Source organism: Platichthys flesus, chromosome 14 (genome assembly GCF_949316205.1).
Source record: "Platichthys flesus chromosome 14, fPlaFle2.1, whole genome shotgun sequence".
Lineage (NCBI taxonomy): Eukaryota > Metazoa > Chordata > Actinopteri > Pleuronectiformes > Pleuronectidae > Platichthys > Platichthys flesus.
In genome coordinates, this window is record NC_084958.1 from 5,768,930 (window position 1) to 5,788,480 (window position 19,551).

Sequence of the window (19,551 nt, forward strand, 5' to 3'; positions counted from 1 at the left end):
GAGAGGGCGGGTGGGGTTACGTATCATCGTTACAGAGGGGTTATGATTCGTCTCTTTATTTTCTGATCCCAGGGTTAGTTTTAAGATCTCTCACCCCTCTGGTTCTGCCTGGATACACAAGAAGTTTGTTGAGGCTTTCCATGACAAATGAAAGTTAAAGGTCTGGATCATCGCTACCATTTGTGTTAAAATATCCATTCTCTGTCTTAGTTGGAAATGAAAGGGAGGCGAAAAAAAAGGTTGCAGGGCTAATGAGTAATTCACCCTGATCCACCGGAAGGGCTGGGTTTTTAATTCCCACAGCTTCACCAGAAGTTGTAAAAGACCTCTTCCACTCAACTAGAATGTGATGCTGATTGCTTATTAGCATGACAAGAGGCCTACTCCAAGGAAGCTGTTTAGTTTCTGCCAATTCCTCAGCTAAAAGAGAGCTAATTTTCTTTACTAGAGACAGGATGGAACTCTTCCTTTTGGCATCAGATGGACACACCCCGAAAATCCAGAGAGAAAATCACTCTATACATCTGAGTCGAAAATCGGTTTAATCTAAAGGTAAAGCCATCATTTCCTGATGCTGCTGTATGATAACTCTGCAGTATGTACTGTATCTATGACGTCATCGAGTAAAACATCTTATTCCATTGGCAAAAAAAGGCAAAAAAATGCTTGATAAAGGCAAATTATCAAGCATTTTTTGAAGTAAGTCATGGATGTTAGATCAAATAGACCAGGAGATAGAAAGTCTGTAGCTGAGTGATAAACTATGCATTCATAAAATATCATTTCAGTTACAAAGAAAAACTCATATTGCTATATGTGCTTTGGTTTATATCATACCGGCATATTGTATTAGTACCTAAAAACATACAGTAAAGATGAGCAGATTTTATACTATATGTACACGATGTTACACAAATGGTTGAAATTTTTTTTTAAAATGTAGTTATTGAGTTGTTACCAGAGAATCTGTGTTAATTTTGGCATCTAATGTTGATTTAGTCGTTGTAGTTTTCATTAATTGTTTGTCAGTTTTTTGTCAAATATTAATAGCAGTTCTCCTCAAAAGCATGAGCAGGTAAACTCCCACCGAGCCAAAGATGCAGTTGAATTTCTATATCCAAGTAAAACATATTTTACAAAAAAGGAAAAACATTGACACACACAGGATGTGAGTGTAAAGACAAGTAAAACAGAGTGAAATGTAGAGATTCTGAAATGATAATCTTAAATAGAGACTTCATGATCACGAAGGCTGAACCAGCACATCATACATTAAGTATACAGTGTGTGGCCATGTGGAAAAGAAGTTAATGATTGTGTACGATGATAATTACAAAAATAAAACTAACAATACAAATAACCACAAAATGATGCTTCATCTACACTAACACTGGCAGCTGACAGGAGAGAACTGGCTAACAAGTGAGGTGTGAAATCTATTTTCTCATTAAGACTCGGATACAGCAAAGCATTTCATTAAAAAATCCAACAAGTCTCTCTCTTAAGTAATTTATTTAGGCAAACACCTCCTCTGATAAATTGCTTCATACACTCAATACCTTGCGCTTTCCAAAGTCTATTGTTGCCGTTACGATAGATATGCAAGAGGCGTGCCATAAGTAGAGTTATCTATTTGTGTTCTGCCAGTCAATCTTTCAAACTGTTAGTGCGTCTGATGTAAAAGGACTCACATTGGTAAGTGAGGTGGTACACGTCATATGGGCAGTGGCAATTAATAATACATTTTCCTTGTCATGATCGTCAGACTCGTTCTGTTGAGTGATGTTGAAACAGTGGTGTTAGTAGTTTGCATTTAAAAGTCCCTGTAGGTCTCTGGAGCCAGTTAAATATATTCGACTGATAATAAATTCAGCCGATAAATCAGTTTTTCCGAGAACCGGAAACTTGACATTTTTCTGTGCAACAAACAAGTTAATTTCCTGAGAGATCTGTTACACCATATTTACTTACTACCTCCGCTAAGGAGTTTATGTTTCGACCCTGTCGCCGTGTTTGTTTTGTTTGTTTGTGAGGCAAGATTAAACAACTTGACCGATTTACCGTGAAACTTGGTAGAAGGGTGCGAGTCAGGGAAGAATCCATTACATTTAAGTGGATGTGGATCAGTGGGCAGATCCAGGAATTTGTATCGCATTCTTTAACGTTGTGCGATAGTTAGATATTGCGAGATAGACATTTTCACTGATTGCCCAATGTAAAATTAATGGATCTTGATGAAAAATCAGGCACATTTAGGGGGACTGATATCTTTAAATGTTTGCAGTTTGGAATTTGATTGAATTTAAGGGACTATTGGTTCTTGGCAGAGGTACAGTATGTGCTCTATTGGTCGCTATTTTAGTTCAATCTGCAGTGGTACGATGTTTTTCATAAGACCAGAGAAGCCTGAATTGCTGTGAACTAAACCGATTTTCAGTCTATCCCATTTAAGTCTGTATAGCCACTTCCTGACTTGATAAAAAACTTACTACAGCCCACTAATATTTAGCTTTTCTCTTCTCTTCTCTTCTCTCTTCTCGCTCAGCAGTGATGTAAACATGACAAGCAGGTGGATTCAGACTGAACACAGCCTTCCGGGGTTGATATACAGACATATGCTAGGGGTAACAAGCTAACAACACAAGCCTAATTCTGTGTGCACATCCACAGAGAAGATCAGAGTAGATTTGTCCTAGTGTCACAATTCTCACCTGGTCGTGTCCCTTCTTTTTCTTCTTCTTCTTGCCCCAGCATCCAGAACTCTCAGCGTCCTTCCCGCCGGTGTCACACAACAGACCGTCCAGCTCCTCCGATCCCCCCTGCTGGCTTTGAGACGTCTCTGCGGCCAGACGGTACGACAAGTTCCTCAGGATGCACACACAGTTCTCTACAGTCTGACAGAGCGAAGGTAAGAAAAAGAAAGAAGATTGAGATGAAAATTATAGAAGTGTGGAGAATCAAACAACTCTCTAATGTTGAGGGACTGATGGTTATTCAGCGAACAGAAAAGATACAGTAAACACGGACTATAGAAATATACTGTACTGTGCAGACTGTATGCATAGACATATACGCACACATGCTGTTAGTGTAGACAGACAAACACACATGTCTACACACTAATCCTTTTGTAAGGAGTGGCTTTGAAGGCAACAGTCACAGACTTTGATCTCGGAAAGGATTTCTACGGATTAAAATCTTCACGTCTGCAAAAGCCTCCACTCAACACACCAACATTTATATTGGAAGCACAAACACAAGCACACAAACAGATTCACATGGATGCTCACAGGCTCAAATAAAAGCAACCACACATACACAAAAATACACACACACACACACACACACACTAGGGATGTTTTCTGTGTCACTGGCCATCTGGGTTGAGTAATATATAGTGCACTGTAAAAATTTTAAGTAGGCTCTTGGTTTTGATTGTATTTTTGTGAATTACATATAAGCTTCAACTTTTTTTATACTTATTTGTAGTTTGTAATAACAAGTAATAAATTTGATGGTCTTTTAGGGTCAGCAGTTTTTCTTTTTAGTAGGAAATTTAACCAAATAAAAATGTCAAAGAAATAATTTAAGTGGGGTAGGTCTAAAAGCAAAAACAACTTAACAAGGCATTTGTTACAGTGTGTATTGTGTTGCCTGCAACCACACACAGACAGATGCAGATAGACAAACAAGCAGGGCTGCTGGTTAATACAGGTGCTGGGGTCGCGCCCCCTCCGACATCCTGTGACAAAAATCCAATGTAAAAATGTAAACATAATTTTATCATATATAAATATTTTACTCCTACAATGATCCTGGAAGTGCGTAAGTGCCTGTGAGCATTCAATATAATTTGTTTGGGTTAATTTCTGTCTAAATACATATACTTCCTGGTGTGGGGTGCCGGCCAAGTGGCTGCTCTTTAATTGGTTGCTGCAGATTTTCCACAGGACGCAGCTCTTTGAGCCGGGACAATCCCACTTCATTTACAGCCAGTAGGTATTGATTTTGGCTTTTTAGATCTAATCTGATTGGTTGACACCCTCTCAGGTACGTCCGACATCACTGAGTTTTGCTTCAGTTTGTTTAACCCCCCCTACAAGAAATACTCTGCGCACCCCCAATACATTTCATCATCAGCAGCCCTGCAAAGAAGTTATTTGAATTAGAATACACTTATAATTTGGACATACAGTCTGCAAATGGAAAGATAACCAATGCAAATGTATCTATATCACATCCAATCATTCCATTGTAACCATCATGAAGCATGTTTACAAAGGAAATATACAGTAAGCTGCTGGACAATGATAACGCATACATGTCCATGCACGCTTGCACGCAAACACACCACTTCTATCATTACAATCAGTTTTTTATTAAGGTCATTTTGTTGTGCATAGGCTGAAGGCTACAGGAGTGTGTGCATTGTACATGGCAGTAGATTGTATGTGTTGTATGTGTGTGAGTTACCTTGCTGTCAATCTCACTGCTCCCCAGAGCGGTCTGGATGACATAGAGCAGAGCGTCTGTCAGCCCCTCACACTCCCTCATTCTCCTGCGGGCCTCCTCGCCAGCCGAGCTCACATTCCTGTCACAGACACACACACAGAGGTACACCACATCAATGAACAGACCCACTAAAAACAAAGATCTGCTACATACCTTTTCACTTTGTATTTCACAGAACTTAAATCGTCCAGTGGGTTTCTTTCAAGTTTTAAGTGAGTCGAAGTTTGTATGTTTGAATGTTAAAGCATATGGATTCTATAGCGGCTCAGCATGTGTATGCTTGTCTGTGTGACAGCAATGAGAGGGAAGAGGAGTGTAATGCCCTTTAAATGTCAGACTATTAAAGTTGAATGGAGGATATGCGTACCCTCTGTAAGAAATGGCACCGACTTGCAAAACCCTATTAGACGCATTTGTTTTCCCAGCTCCTTAATAACATTGCTCAGACAAATTTGTGCAAGTTGACACATTTTTATCACAAAACTAAACAGCAACAACAACATAAGTATATAATGGCCACATTAGTTCCGAGAGACTAGAAGAAGTGTAATCAAACAAAACCATTAGATAGAAGACTGACGGTCTCTGCTGAACTGTACATTATAATTTACATTGTGAGACACGTCAGACTTTCTCAAAATATTAGACTAGACAAATAAGCTTTCTAGTTCCAGTGTAGTAAAAGACCTCTGAATCACTGTCACTAGACTGGTCCTCTTCAAAAGAAGACAGATCTGACCAATAGCAGCTCTGTAAGATTCAGGTTTATGAATGGTGACCTTTTCCTAACCAGGCAAAATATCCATCGATAGCTACATACATGTAAGAAGCAGAGAAATGGCCAGCGACATAGCTTTACAGTTGGTTGTACGTCACAAAAATGACATTAACAACTAGAAGAGCACTTGAAGAAATCATGCCTCAACCAAGGCTATGCCCCTATCTCCTACGTTAAAGAAAGTGAAGAAACAAATTGTGGATCTGCCCATTTATTCTGATCTGCTTCCAAATGAATGGGTTCCCAATTGGGTGAGGTTTCACCCCTCCATGGGATGTCCACAAAAGGACTTCCACAAAATGTGGAAGACCTTTGAGTAGGTTTTGAGTAATCCTTCAATTACACCACAAAACAAAGGACAAATAACCAAACCCGGAATACAAACTTGAACATGTCAGACTGAATGGATGGTATTTCAGTGTTATTTGAGCATTCCTTTCAAAGGAATGCTCAATGATCTACCTGGAAACGGTAGATCCTAATACAGCATTTTACAAGGAACCAGCTTAAAAGTGATTTGAATTCCTCACATCTCAAGCCTCCTTGTCTAAATGCAGTTCTAACGTCATTAACACCAAGTGTTTAGCCTAAAAGTCCTCTGATAGCATCTGAGGAGATGCATTCAGGGACCATCTGAAATGCTAACACCCACTCTCTTGGCAACTTGCCTGAAACACGTGGAAATGACCTCGTTTCGAGTCGAATATGAACATCAGGGCTTCCGGACACTTGGATGACACCGGACAATCAGTATGGAGGCATGCTCCCCTTGGCATAGTGGTGAGTAGATGAGTTTCTGGGGGAGGTACCCCTTTAAATGAAAACTGCATAAATAAATAAAATGAAGTGTGGAGGGACATGTTTTAGATATGAGACTGTTTGTTTCAATCTGAAACCTCAGTTGATTCACCATTCATGATCTATTAAATTACATGAACATCATATTTTCATCATACAATCAAATAACTGCTTGAATCATTCAGGTTCTCGACAGGCTGTTGTGTTCTCAACTGCATCTCTCCTGGCATTCACTGTTTAATGTGAGTGTTGGTGCAAGGTCACCTGAGTACAAATGAAAGCAAGCACGTGCGCACACTCTCTCTCGCTCACACACACACACGCAAACACATAGTCAACTCTCCATAAATTCAGAAGACATTATATTGACTTAAATCAACCTTCTCTAACCTTAACCATAACTACTGCTTACTACCTTAATCTTGACCTTGAAATTTGCGAATGAAAAAAGAAAACAAAAAAAACACAAGTACAAAATAAATAAACAAAGGTCTAAATAAATCCACTTATACTTATACAAATATTTTGTCCTTCATAGAAATTGTCCGCACCCTAAAAATAAAAAGCAAGTAATGCTTATAATGACTGTTTTTTTTGTCCTCATTAGGAAGACACATCCCATAATGTGACTGTGCAAACAGATTTATTTCCCCACAACATGCGGAATAACTAGACCACATAACACACACTCACACACACACACACACACACACACACACACACACACACACTGACACACAAATGATAGATTCAAACCACTTTCTTTCTTTCATGTGTTTCCTTAATTCTGTCAACTACCTACTAATGGATTGGATTCAATTAACCTCAGCAAATGTGGCATGATGAATCCCTCTGCAGTGTTCTCTTGTAATGCAACAGGGCTGCAGATTATCTTTCATTATGATCTGTCAGAGTTGAGAATCTAAATAATGACAGAGGAAAAAATATCTCACAGCAGGTGATATGTTATGTGTCTCCAAGGGGAGTTTTCAAACAGACCAGAATGGATATAATTCATAGTGCCCTGCTGCTGAGAGAAAAAATGCAATGAAAACAAATGTGTTGTTCTTTTGTTAACAACAAGAGGCTCCTCTTTAATCAACAGCAGGTTACTGCTTAACGCCTCCACATAAGTGCTTGAATTGTGTTGTTGGGTTGAATTCTGATTTGGTTTATTTGTGATATTTTAAAGAATCAGTCCTCAATCAAAGGACCTAATGGATGATAAAGAGTATGAGTGTTCGCTGATGTTGAATTGCATTTACCATTTGTAAGACCTTTTTCAAGGGAACTGAATTAAGACTATTTTGCAGATATTAAACTTATGGATTCAGCTACAAAGCCCAAAGAGACGGTATCTGGGAATAACATTTTTAAGTTATGAGAAAAGACACTCTGTATGACATTTTGTATTATATGAAATGTAAGAACAGAATTGGAAATTAAGAGAGATTATACTGGAATGTTTGTATTATGTAATGTTGTTATGCTGTTCTATGTTGTTTGATGTTTTCTATAGTTTTTTACCTATATTCACTACCTCTGACAAGGAAGTTTTTTTTTAATCTGCATTTGTTAATAATTTGTTTTTACCAGGATAATACAAAAACTACCAATCCCAGTTTCATTCAAGTTTGCGTGGGGGTGGGGCATGACACTCGGAGGAGCCCATTCATATTTTGGCGCAGAACCAGACAAATTTTTTACCATGGCGAGATAAGGCGTCATTCCTTGGCGTATATTCGGTTTCTAAGATCCCTTCTAGTTCTGTACTTGGGCTGCTGTAATACTAAAACTTCCCCCATTGGAATCAATAAAGTATTTTCTATTAATCTATCAACAGAGCACTTGATGAAGATGGACCCACCTCAGGTCAATTGAGATTTCAGTTCTGCTCATTCTCAAACCTTGTTTCAAATGTTCTGCCACTCACTCATCACTGAGTAGATGAGCTGATAATGGATCAGATAGGGGCTACTACGTCTATCGTCTTACTGTATAAAGAGCTGATTGTGTGGGTGCTGCTTTCTTCTTTCTGTTTCAGTCAAACTGGAAGATGAGTCTTGGCGAGATGGTTATGTTTACACTATTTAAATTGTGTATGTTGCTGGTAGAAATGGTGGAGTAAAGTAAAGTCAATAACCAGCTGGGTTAACCTGCTCGTTACTTGTCGCTGCTGAATATGCAGGAGCTAATTTCAATACTGATGATCAATGTGCAGTAGACTAGCAGCACCAGTTCCAGGGCTTCCTGTTAGTTGGGATGACAGTACATGCACACACACACGCTTTGAAACAAGCAGAGAGAAAACAGAGGGAGAAAATGTGAACGCGTCAGAGACAGTGAGGCAGGGACAGCGCAAGGCAGATGAAGAAAAATGATAAAGGAGGGATAATATGATTGAGAGAGAGGAGAGGTTGGGTAAGAATGAGACGGAGCGAGGGAGAGGAGAGTGATGAAAGGGAAAAGAAGGAAAATGAGAAAGCGAGGGGGAGACAGTGAGAGAGAGCAAGAGAGAGAGCGAGCGAGGAAGAGCAGGTGGCCGGCGGTGTACCCAACCCGCCATGAAATATTCAATCTTTAATCAGACTCCCAGCATTCCCTAACGAGGCGTGAGAAAGATGAATTAGCCCTTCGAGTTTAGGGAGCTGATCCACACAAAGCTATCACCTGCAACAAATACACACCAAACAAACCGAATCACATAACAACACCATGACCTGTGCGTGCTGCCAATATGTGTAAGTTATTTTCACTGGGAGCGGGAGAGGATAAATATTGTGTCTGAGATTAATGGCCCACACATGTATTCTGACACACACACACACACAAACACACACAAACACACACACGCACACCCGCACAAGCTTGCAGATAGAGATGCAGTCCTACTCTATCGCCACTCAACTTGTGCTGCACTTTTGCCATGTCTGCAATATTAAATATTTGGAAATGTCAAGCGTTGTTCTCATTCCGAATGCCATATAACAAAATCAATAATGTCTCATCATCAAAGCAAATACATTGTACTGATTTATAACAAGTAGGTCCGAGGGAAGAATAAGGAAATAATAAAATCTAAAAAGTGAGCGCCACATGCAGACGGATGATGTTTCAGGCCAAGTCGTAATTTTTCTGTCTACAAGATGTTTTTTTTCATTCGACACTCAAATGTTTGATGGAGTGGAACCAATAGCAAATCAAGAAGAAAAATAAAAATTCTAAAAAATATTTGGTACACAGACTGCTAGAAATATTAATGAGCTCAGACTAGACCACAGCATTTTTATCATTTGGAAACCATTGCAGCAAAACTAATTTCATGTTTAGAAATATCTAATGATGAGTTATATCTTGTTTTAAGGCTCTGAAAAGCTATCTTCCTAAGTAGCTTCTCATTATGAGTAATTGTTGCTTTTCGCTTTGCTTTAATGACATGTCCTTAACGCAACATGGAAAAGAAATTACAAGTATTGATATCCCATATTTTCAGTGACAGCTCCAACTCGTCATCTGTCTGAGCAAAGAAAGTCCTGCTCTTACTTTTCACTATTGCTGTTCCTCTTCCGATAATCTGCGTCCTGTATATACCAGCATGTGAATGACCAGTGTGCATGAATTGTCATTCTATAGTAGTATGACCAGAGATTCTGATACAGGGCTAAACTGCAAAAACGTTTTAGTTTGGCTATAGCCTCAGAATTATAGTACTTACATGTGTTATTTTCATTGCATCTGTGTCCTTTAAGGTAGACAGAGCACTATTACATAGTATTTCTGGACATACAATAACACATGTATTGATGGAACAACAGGATTTGATACTTTCATACATTTCAGCCAGAGTAACATCCATTGAACTGTATTGAGAGAGTTCACAGTGGAGAGTTGAGGGGATCTGAAAAGAACAACAAATTGGGTCGGTATACCTTTAAGGCAAAAGCCAAGAAAACAAAACAGAATTATGATGGATTCCTGCAGATGAAATACTATAAAGCAATTTGAAAATAAAATTACAAAAGCTAATGGTTCTATACACCAGTATTAGAGCCACAAAGCGATTTTATTCAATTTTATAGAATTGAGAGCTATGAGGATCACGCACACACACTCACTCACACACACACACACACACACACACACACACACACACACACACACACACACACACACACACACACACACACACACACACACACACACGGGGCAGATGATGTATTAGTTTTTGAGGTTAGTCTGACATTACCACAATCAAACTTTCCTGCACTTTCCCTGCTTCCTATTGTCTTCTACTTATAACCATAATTTGTAGGAATGAGTAAAGTCAATTGAAGCCATCAGCTAACACAAATAAGCTAATAACAGTCAAATTTAAATGTCTCAGCTAAGGAGGGACAAGGTTTATTGGTACATAGGGAAAAAAATGACCTGGTACACTGCACAGTATATAAATGAAATCCATCTCTGCCAACAGGCAATCTGTAGGTTAGTTTCTGCTGATTAATTACATTTAGAGTATGATAAAGGTCATATGATGTTAAATTTAAAGCTGCCATCATAAATAATTTTGTTTTAATAATAGATGAATTACTGCGAGCAGCTGATTTGAGTCATATGGGTTGACATATCCAGACAATTGTCATCCAACTCTGCTGTTCCCTTCAGTTCTTGCATTTACACTTCTGAACTTATTAATTTGGTTCGAGGGTGCCCAACTTTACCATTTTGATTTGGCCTCACAGATCAGGTTCGTGACAAGGTAGTGAGCATCGTATGGAATTTTAAACAAAACTACACTTTATAATATTTATGGGTTCATATAGCCCTGACCCCAAACTTGGGTTACATTAACATTTAAACATAAAAGCAATGCATTCATTTTTATTAATAATATATAAAGCAATCAGAAACATCAGAGGTCAGCCCTGAATTGTGAAGCCACTGGTTTTGTTTTCCCATATCCAATCTGCCGGAGCACAGAGTTAAATCACAAAAAAATTTGTCATAGTCTACTACTTCCATATTGCACTGTATGACTAGCATCACGTCTCAAGTGACAAAATGAAAAGCCACTGCAGCTCCAATGCCAAACTATGAGTCATCTTAGATTCTGCTAAGTCTGTCACTTCTCTGTGTGTCCACGGGAAAAATAACACTGAATACAGAAAGCTTTCAACTCTGTTTGACTGTTGTCGTTAGCTGCAGAGTGTGTGCAACAGCATAACACCTCTGCAAAGTTATATGTGTCTCTGCTGAAGTAGTTCCAACAGGATAACCCATCAGTTGATACACAATGAATAACAAGATAATAGTATGTGATTTTGCAAATGTGTGAATTGAAATTCCTATTCTATGCAGTTGTATGCCTCAACCACTCGAGTTGAAGTTTATGTCCAGAGTCATGTTACAAAATGTAACTTTGAGTTATGGCCAAAAAACCTTAATTTGTGAGGTCACAGTGAACTGGACCTTTAGCCACCAAATTCGAATCAGTTCCGCTTTGTGTTCAAGTAAACATTTGTGCCAAATTTTCAGGGACATCATGTTCACAAGAGTAGAACATACAGCTGTGGCAGGAGGAATTATGTTTTCAGTGCCACAAATATGGACAATCTGAAAACACGATGCCTCCGGTCACAGTTGTTGCCGGCATAGAAGCATAATAACAAATAAAGCACTTGGCAGAAGCAGGCAGTGACACTGACCGGAGACAGCCCGTGGCGTTGCGGAGGACCTGGGAGGAGTGGAGGTGCAGTTTGCGGTCCTCCTGCGTATGCGGGGAGGTGTCCCAGCCCGAGTGAGGGATGATCACAGCGTTGGTCAGCACGGCCAGGGCATCCTGTATGATGGGCATCTTCAGGGCATCGCATGAAGACAGGTTCCACAGGACACCTGCAGAGGACAGCAGGGAGACAGACGATGAAAACCAATGCAAAAGGAAAAGGAATGATAGAGGAACAAGGCAGACAGGATGCAGGAAGAGAGACCGGCTTAAAGACAACTCAAGACCAAAAAACACTGAAATATTTAGTAGGTTTTGATGAGCAGCAAGATAGACAGTTACTGCAATATCGTGATGCTTCACAGCAGTTTGCAAAGCCAGACACAAATGTTCTCAACTGAGACAAAATGCTTCTTTCCATGGACGATGTTTTGACATGCCACAGTTGGAAAAGCACAGGGGTAAATAATGAAATTAACTATGGCTGAGTTCAATTTAGTTGCTTCAGTTTCAGGCGGCTGATAATGTGCATACTGATTCACTGGCTCACTGGAAAACTTGAAGACAACACAGCAATCAATAATGTGATTAGTAACACCAAGACTGGATTACCAACCAAGCAAATCACACAGCCACGCGAAGGCTCTCACGAAGGGACCCCAAAGACCCCTGGTTCACTTTGTTGACACTAAAATACAGCTGATCTTAGGGAAGAGAAAATAATAACATAATAATAAATGACGGGGAACGTTTGTGGACTGATGTGACAAAAACTGCATGTGTATACTATTGAATATTTGAGCTTTTTTCAATAGATGATTTGTAATTACTCAACCCTATAAAATTTAACTTCCAGTTTCAGTGTTTTGTTGAATTATCCAGACAGTGATCATGAAGGCATGACCATCCTAAACTAAATTCTGTGACTTGTAGGATGCTGCAGCTAGATGCCAAACAGCACATTAGCCTTGGCAGCCTCTCTGATGAACCCACCAGTATAAGAAAAACAAAACCCTGATACTGAATACAAAGATAAATATATCCCTTTTATAGAATATTATTTATAATTTAAGAACCATGTCCTTTTACAGAATTTACAATTTTGCAGGACCCATCATGCAGTTAGGTTCTATTCTAAGCTCAGTTTGCCTCAAAAGTACCTCACATTTTTAGACCCATGAAGTTTTTTCGAGTAACTAAAAGGTTCCTGCAGACTGTAGGTCATCTGCATTTTCACCATGGCCCAAAGACCAAGGGAGATGAGGACAGAGAACAGCCGATTGCCCCAATAAACTGTTCCATTCCAGTCCACTAGGAGGCAGTAATGCAGAAGACCATACAACAATGATGAAACTATATAAATCAAGCAACACTACAGCAACAGTAAACATGGAAAAGATTCTAATCGTGCTTAAGACCTGTTGCAGAGATTGATCAGCCTTAATAAAATGCTGGATTACTCAACCAATCAGGCACGTTCAAATCTGCAGGCTCCACCCAAACATTTTCTTGTACATTCCCAGAGCAGGGACTTTTGGGATTTAAAAACAGAAATTTAATTTAGACCATAGTTCCAACAAAGGCCCCTGGTTCCTAGGGAAAGTTTCTCTTTTGGAAACAAGGCTTTGGTTTTTTCGAAAGCATTAGCAAGCAATTCAGGCTAACTATCCTCCACTCTGTGTCATAACTAGTTTAACAATCTTGCTATGACATTAGTACTGATTAAAACAGACATGGAATGTGTTTCATGTTATTTTTAAAACCAGAGTCCAGAAGCTCCAGCAAACTGAGCACTATGTTCATCCCAAATGATTATACAGAGGGCCGAACCAACAGCCCTTTCATGGGTCCAGATATCTTAGTGGAAAAACCTTCAGCAACTCAGACCTGGCAAAGTAATGATGATGAAACAATCAGACGAAAGGGCAGACACTACACACAGAGTACACGGATATACTCAAACAACTGCTAATGAGAACCCTGCATCTTACACAGGAGGGACGCAAATGTCAAATGTTATCAAATTTCACAACATAACCTTTTATTTATCACTCCGCGTCGACGCTATGCTGCTGCAGCTTATGAATAACGAGGTACAACAAATTTAAGAGACGCACCCGAAACACGAAATTCTACCACATTTCCCTCCTGTTCTTTAAATCCTTACCTGAATCCAACATAGAGTGACCAGCCAAACCAGAAAATTGAGTGACTTGTATTTGCCTGCTGTTTTGCTATTCATGAGACAATCACACACACTCACACACACACACACATACACACGCACACACACACTGGCCGTCTCAGAGCCTTCGAAGAGAAGGACAAATGAGGTAAGAGGCAAATCGCTGCAGTTTGCTAGAAAACACTGATTTCTTGAGTGGTTTTAAACACTCACACATACACACACACACACACACACACACACACACACACACACACACACACACACACACAGACACACACACACACACACGCACACACACACACACACACACACACACACACACACACACACACACTGTGCTAATAACCTTGAGGATCGACAAAACATCTCATAATTCTTGTTGACCTTCATCCTGAATAGTGTCTATGTCCTGATCTATGTTCTCATATAATTATGTGTTGAGTGTCCACCCCAAGTCATATCTGCACTCATCTACCCCCCCCCCCCTCGCTTGTGTTATAATTGCAGCCGTGGCAGTGGTATAACATCCCATCCCATCCTCATATGTGTGTGTGTGTTTGGAAGAAGGCGTCCTCTCTTTAGTGCAGTGTTGTTCACCCTTGGCTGAACAGCGACTGTGTAATCACAGCTTCTGTTATCTGTCTTTGCGGGTTGGTATGAATTTGTTCTTGTGTGTGTACATGTGTTTGTGCATGTGTCCGCGCGCGTGTGCATTTAAGCCCCATCAACAAATCAGCCCCAGCTCTTGTCGGCCCTTTGGACTGTGTCTGTGTGGACTGTAAAGACAGCAGTGTCTGTTGGTGGTCAGGGGGAGTTTCTAAAGGGCCAGCTTCTGGCTTCATAATTAGGCGGAACCGTCATGTCAGCAAGTGTCTTCTCTCCCTATCATCTTTACTCCTGCTCATGAGGGCAAAGAGAGAGTGCTGGGTTTTTCTTCAACCTTAACACGTTATATTTCCAACTGACCTTGATTTTCACATTTGTGAGTCAGCTTATGTTTTGTGTTTTTCCCCCACAGCGTAAGAAGTGAATTACTGCAAAAATGATCTAATGACATTGTTTTCAAGGGAACACATTTCAGCAAAAAAGCTTGTTTTCTTCACAACTACATTGACTATAATGTTAATGTTATCTCTGTATAGCTGCGTTTAGACACGCACTGAACTCTGCAGCATCTCCGTACAACGAGTATTTTTGAATGCAAATGTTAGAACCTCCTGAGGCCGCCTGCTGCACCATCCCTCACCTGAATCCTGTGGAGAATTGGCTGCTGTCGTGAATGCTGCTGAGCAGAGAATCTCCAGCTGTGTTGTGCATTTGTGAAAGATAAACTGGGGAGAGAGTCTGGACCCAATTATCTGGGGATCCTCCATAAATTTAGTTCACTATTAAGTTTAATCAGAGTAATTTCGTATTAATGATTGAGTGAAGCTTGAAACCTAATAAGGACTGTAAATACGTCTAATAAATAACCACAACTCCTTGGAAATTACTCTGCAAATTTATTTTACATACACAAGATACATCATTAGAATGATTTCATTTCGGAGGAGATCGCTGTTACGGGCTCGTCTCGCTGTTCCCCACTGTGCCCAGGCTTTGAGCTAAAGGCAAGCTGTAGGTAAAATATGTAATAGATATATTGCCATTGAAAAAATGCATAAGGGGCTTTGCAACAGGGGAGACCATGCAGGAGATTGCCTGGGGCCCCGATCTGAGAGGGGGCCCTCAAGAACTGATTACACAATTCACCAGCAATGATGATTCTTTGAGAGAAACCCCTAAAATGCTTTAATCGTCTATGAAACGGAGACTGCAATGATACCATAGCTGTAAGCCCCAGAAAAAGACTCCATGCCACAAATTGTCTGCTAAAATCTTCTTTTAGCAGACAAACCACATTTTTGTGGTTGGGTTGAAGGCTAGAATGTCTTAATGTGTGTTTATGGTAGTGGTGGAGGTTAGCACTCTAGCATAATTACTTAATTCTTACTTAGGGGTATGCAGAGTATGGACTTTGGTGATGGTAAGTTTGATAGTAAAATAGTAATTTTAAGAATGGAAATCGTGTAGTTTGGCATCAGGAGTTGATTTGGTTCAACAGAGGGACCCCAGATAAACCTTTTGTCTAATGCTCTATGCTCCTAATATGCATAGAGGCAACTCTGTTTTAAAATCTATCCATTTACGAAAAAATATCCAAATTTCATGTACCCAAAAAGGTAAGATATAAGCAAATTCCTCACTTGTGTCCCCTGAGAACCACTTTATGACTTATGGTACCTTTGTCCTTCTGTAATATCTACTGCTGGAGTATTCTGACATTTTGGCTGGAAAACATAATCTCTGGCAACATTAGGACTCATCCTTGATGTTATCAGTAACCTCTGTGTCCTCCCGACTATGACAAGTTGAAACGCCTGTTGGAGGAAAAGCCTGTAAGAGAAACAGCAGTATCCGTTGCATGGAGTTTATGGTAACAGCCCAATGGATTAAGGGTATTTTAAAGATTCCCAGATGTTTGGTTGATTTACGGGCAAATAAGTTTATAACTGTGATTGTAATTACACAAATTAAAGGGTCTAAAATCACTATTTACTGCTCGTTTAAACTACTGATTGTTTTATTTTATAGGGAGCAATGAATGAGTGGAAAAGTGAGTGAATTCAAACACAGCTTATATCTTTAAGCTTATAAGCTTTACACATCCATCAATTATTTACACGGCTTATATCTCGGGGTCACAGAGTGAGCTGTAACCAAGGACAGGTTGCCATTGTATGGGGTGACATGAAGAGAAAACAACCATTCCCTTTTAGATTCTCAGCTACGGTCACATTAGAACCTCCTGTTTGGCCTCACCCCAATCTGCATGTCTTTGGTCAGCGGGAGGAAGTCAGAGTAAAACCCACAAACTCACATGCAAACTCCACACAGGTAAAAAAACAGATCAAAATACTCTAATCAACTCTATAGTTTCAAACACAGATTAAATCAGAATGCAGATGAAGTGCTACAGCCAGTCCAGAAGTTCCTGGATTTGGATCCGGACAGAATTGAATGCCTTCTTACCTGACTCATACCACATCTCTACAACAAGTTTTGTGGCACTCCATCCAGTAGGTTTTACATTATCCTGCTAACCAACAGAAAAACCAAAACCTCCTCGGCAGAGATAATGATAACAACAGTTCTAAATTCACCATATGGATGATGATGAAAAGGTAATGGCTGCAGAAAATTTCCATCAGCTGATTTTACAAACGTCACACAAGTTGCCAAAAGCCTACACAGTATTAACAGACCAATGAGACAAAGGCAGACAGCCAGCACACAGGCAGGTATTCCTCATTCAAGTTAAGCCGAACCGAGGTTTTCAAAGCTGCACATCTCCTTTTGTTACACAGGAGCTCTCAGGGCTCATTAAAAAAACATTCAACACACGCTCCGGGTGCACACACACCCTGACCTCAGCCCAAGACGGTCTGGGCTTAGTCCCAGGCCTTGTCAACTGTTAAAACCCCTCTGAATGGAAGAGAAACACATTTTTTAGCAATGAAAATTACCATTTGACTAATTCTCAGCAACATCTCCAGAAACAATGTTGTTGTTCCATTCCTGAGAAACAAACGCTCTAATGGGTGGATCCTTCCTAGTCCAACCTCATTCATTGTGCTTGGGTGAGCAACTGTTTTTTAAAGAAGTAAATGGTGCCAGGAAGCAACGAGACGTCCACAGCTGCAGTATCACGCTTCAACTTAACAAACAGCTACCGGTCCACATGTTACAAAACCAAGAAGCATTCCAATGTTATCGTCGTGCCCAACTTGTGGTCTGTTGCTAGGCAACAGTATTAAGGGAAGAAGTCTATGGGACCATCCCTCAAAGCCAAACATTTTGGGCTAACAATCACTGTGGTAATGCAGAGTACATGGATTTGCCATTCATGATATGTATATTATTACAAAAACATTTTAGTTGGATGCTTGTCACAAACGCCAAGGCAGTTTACTGTGATGACAACAACGAACCTCACTCTGCAAAATGGAAATAAGGACAGTCAATATATTTGTCGCCCTGCAGCTAAATTGTCGGAGCCCAGCCTGTTAAGTCCCATTGTTATAAACTCTTTCACGCAGCAGCTACTGCTGAGCACGCATGCTATTGTTTGTCTGACTTCTCTAAGTTATTGACCAAAAAATTAATTAGAAAAAGAAATGACATCTATTATTCTTTTGTTGCCTTTCACCAGTGCTTGCTAGAGAAACCTGTTTGAAGGAAAGTGAGCGTGGAGGAGTGTGTCTACGAGTTGCATTGATTACAGCAGCCACATGATGTCATGCTGCAGCTGCAAGAAAACCATGATTTCTCTTTTATTATTATCTTGAGTAAAGTCAGCTGTTTGCCAGAATCGCTTCTTGCTCTGCAGAGTATGACATCATCTCCCTGGGGTGAAAGGCACTGGGATTTTATCTTTGATCGGAGACACACTCGCATACACACAAACTGGTACGATCACATTTATTCCTGCTAATATGAGCTTCACAGGCCTGCACACACACACTCACACACACACACACACAGCCGGGTGTATGACAGATGAAGGAGGTTAATTGCCTCCGCCTTACATCATGAGTGGCAGCAGGAGGTTATGAATGCACTGTATGGAGGGAGGGAAAATGAATATGCTGGCAATCTCTCTTTGTCTCTGAAGCCATTACCCATTTCTCATTTGCACTGTACTTTGATTCCCCCGTCATATTTCTTTCCTCTGCAACATTGCATCACAAATTTTTGTTTTATTTATTGTCCGGCGCCTTAAATCTCCTGGTATGATTTTTTATTTTTTGGGTCTTTTTGTGTGACCGACTCTGAATTTGGGACTTTTGGAGGACAGTTTTTACAAGTGAGAAAGTAAGTGGGTATATGTGTGTGTGCAGGTCACTATTTTCTGGATTCACCTTTCCAAAGCAAATAGCTGTTTACTGGTTCGTATGTAAACACCAGAGGGAGAGGTTTGACAACTATACAACAGACACAAGTAAAGTGGTTCTATAAAAATAAGAAAAACAACCATCTCTGCTGGCCTATACAGAAAATGATGTTGTTGGTATTCATAGCAAACCCTCAGCAATACTTTGTGGTGACCTGAGCGTCAAGCAGCCCAAAGGTGGATATGAAAAAACAAGTTAACATTATATTCCAAATCAATTCAAGAAAAAAAAGAATTGTTGTGCAGGTCTCAGAATGAATGATTTGAGCCGTAATTCTCACATCTACTAGAAAAACTATAACAACAGTGATTACTGTAAGCATCTTGCATAGCATTTATTAGGACACCACACTGATGGTTCGACCTTAACACCCACTTTTATTTGCTTTCTATGAAAAAGAGACAAGAGTTCCATAGGGGAGAGATAAATATCAGTGTTGTCACACGGAACCAGTGGCCTGGCAGCTGACAATGTCCCCCCTCTCATTTGAATTCCTTACATGACACTGATTTGACCATTTTTCTATGCTGTCGGAAAAGTAAACGGATCCATGAAGCTG

At 40.0% G+C, this 19,551-nt stretch overlaps 1 protein-coding gene across 1 annotated transcript in view; it reads right to left on the bottom strand.

Moving 5' to 3' along the window:
* ctnnd2b (catenin (cadherin-associated protein), delta 2b) overlaps nt 1-19,551 on the bottom strand; it is a 122,346-nt gene that overhangs the window by 20,838 nt on the left and 81,957 nt on the right. Inside the window, exons 14-16 of the mRNA XM_062405185.1 lie at nt 11,794-11,980; nt 4,474-4,591; nt 2,712-2,894 (exon numbers count right to left, since the gene is read on the bottom strand). Of these exons, the coding sequence (XP_062261169.1) occupies nt 2,712-2,894; nt 4,474-4,591; nt 11,794-11,980 (488 nt within the window). The remainder of the gene's footprint in view (nt 1-2,711; nt 2,895-4,473; nt 4,592-11,793; nt 11,981-19,551) is intronic.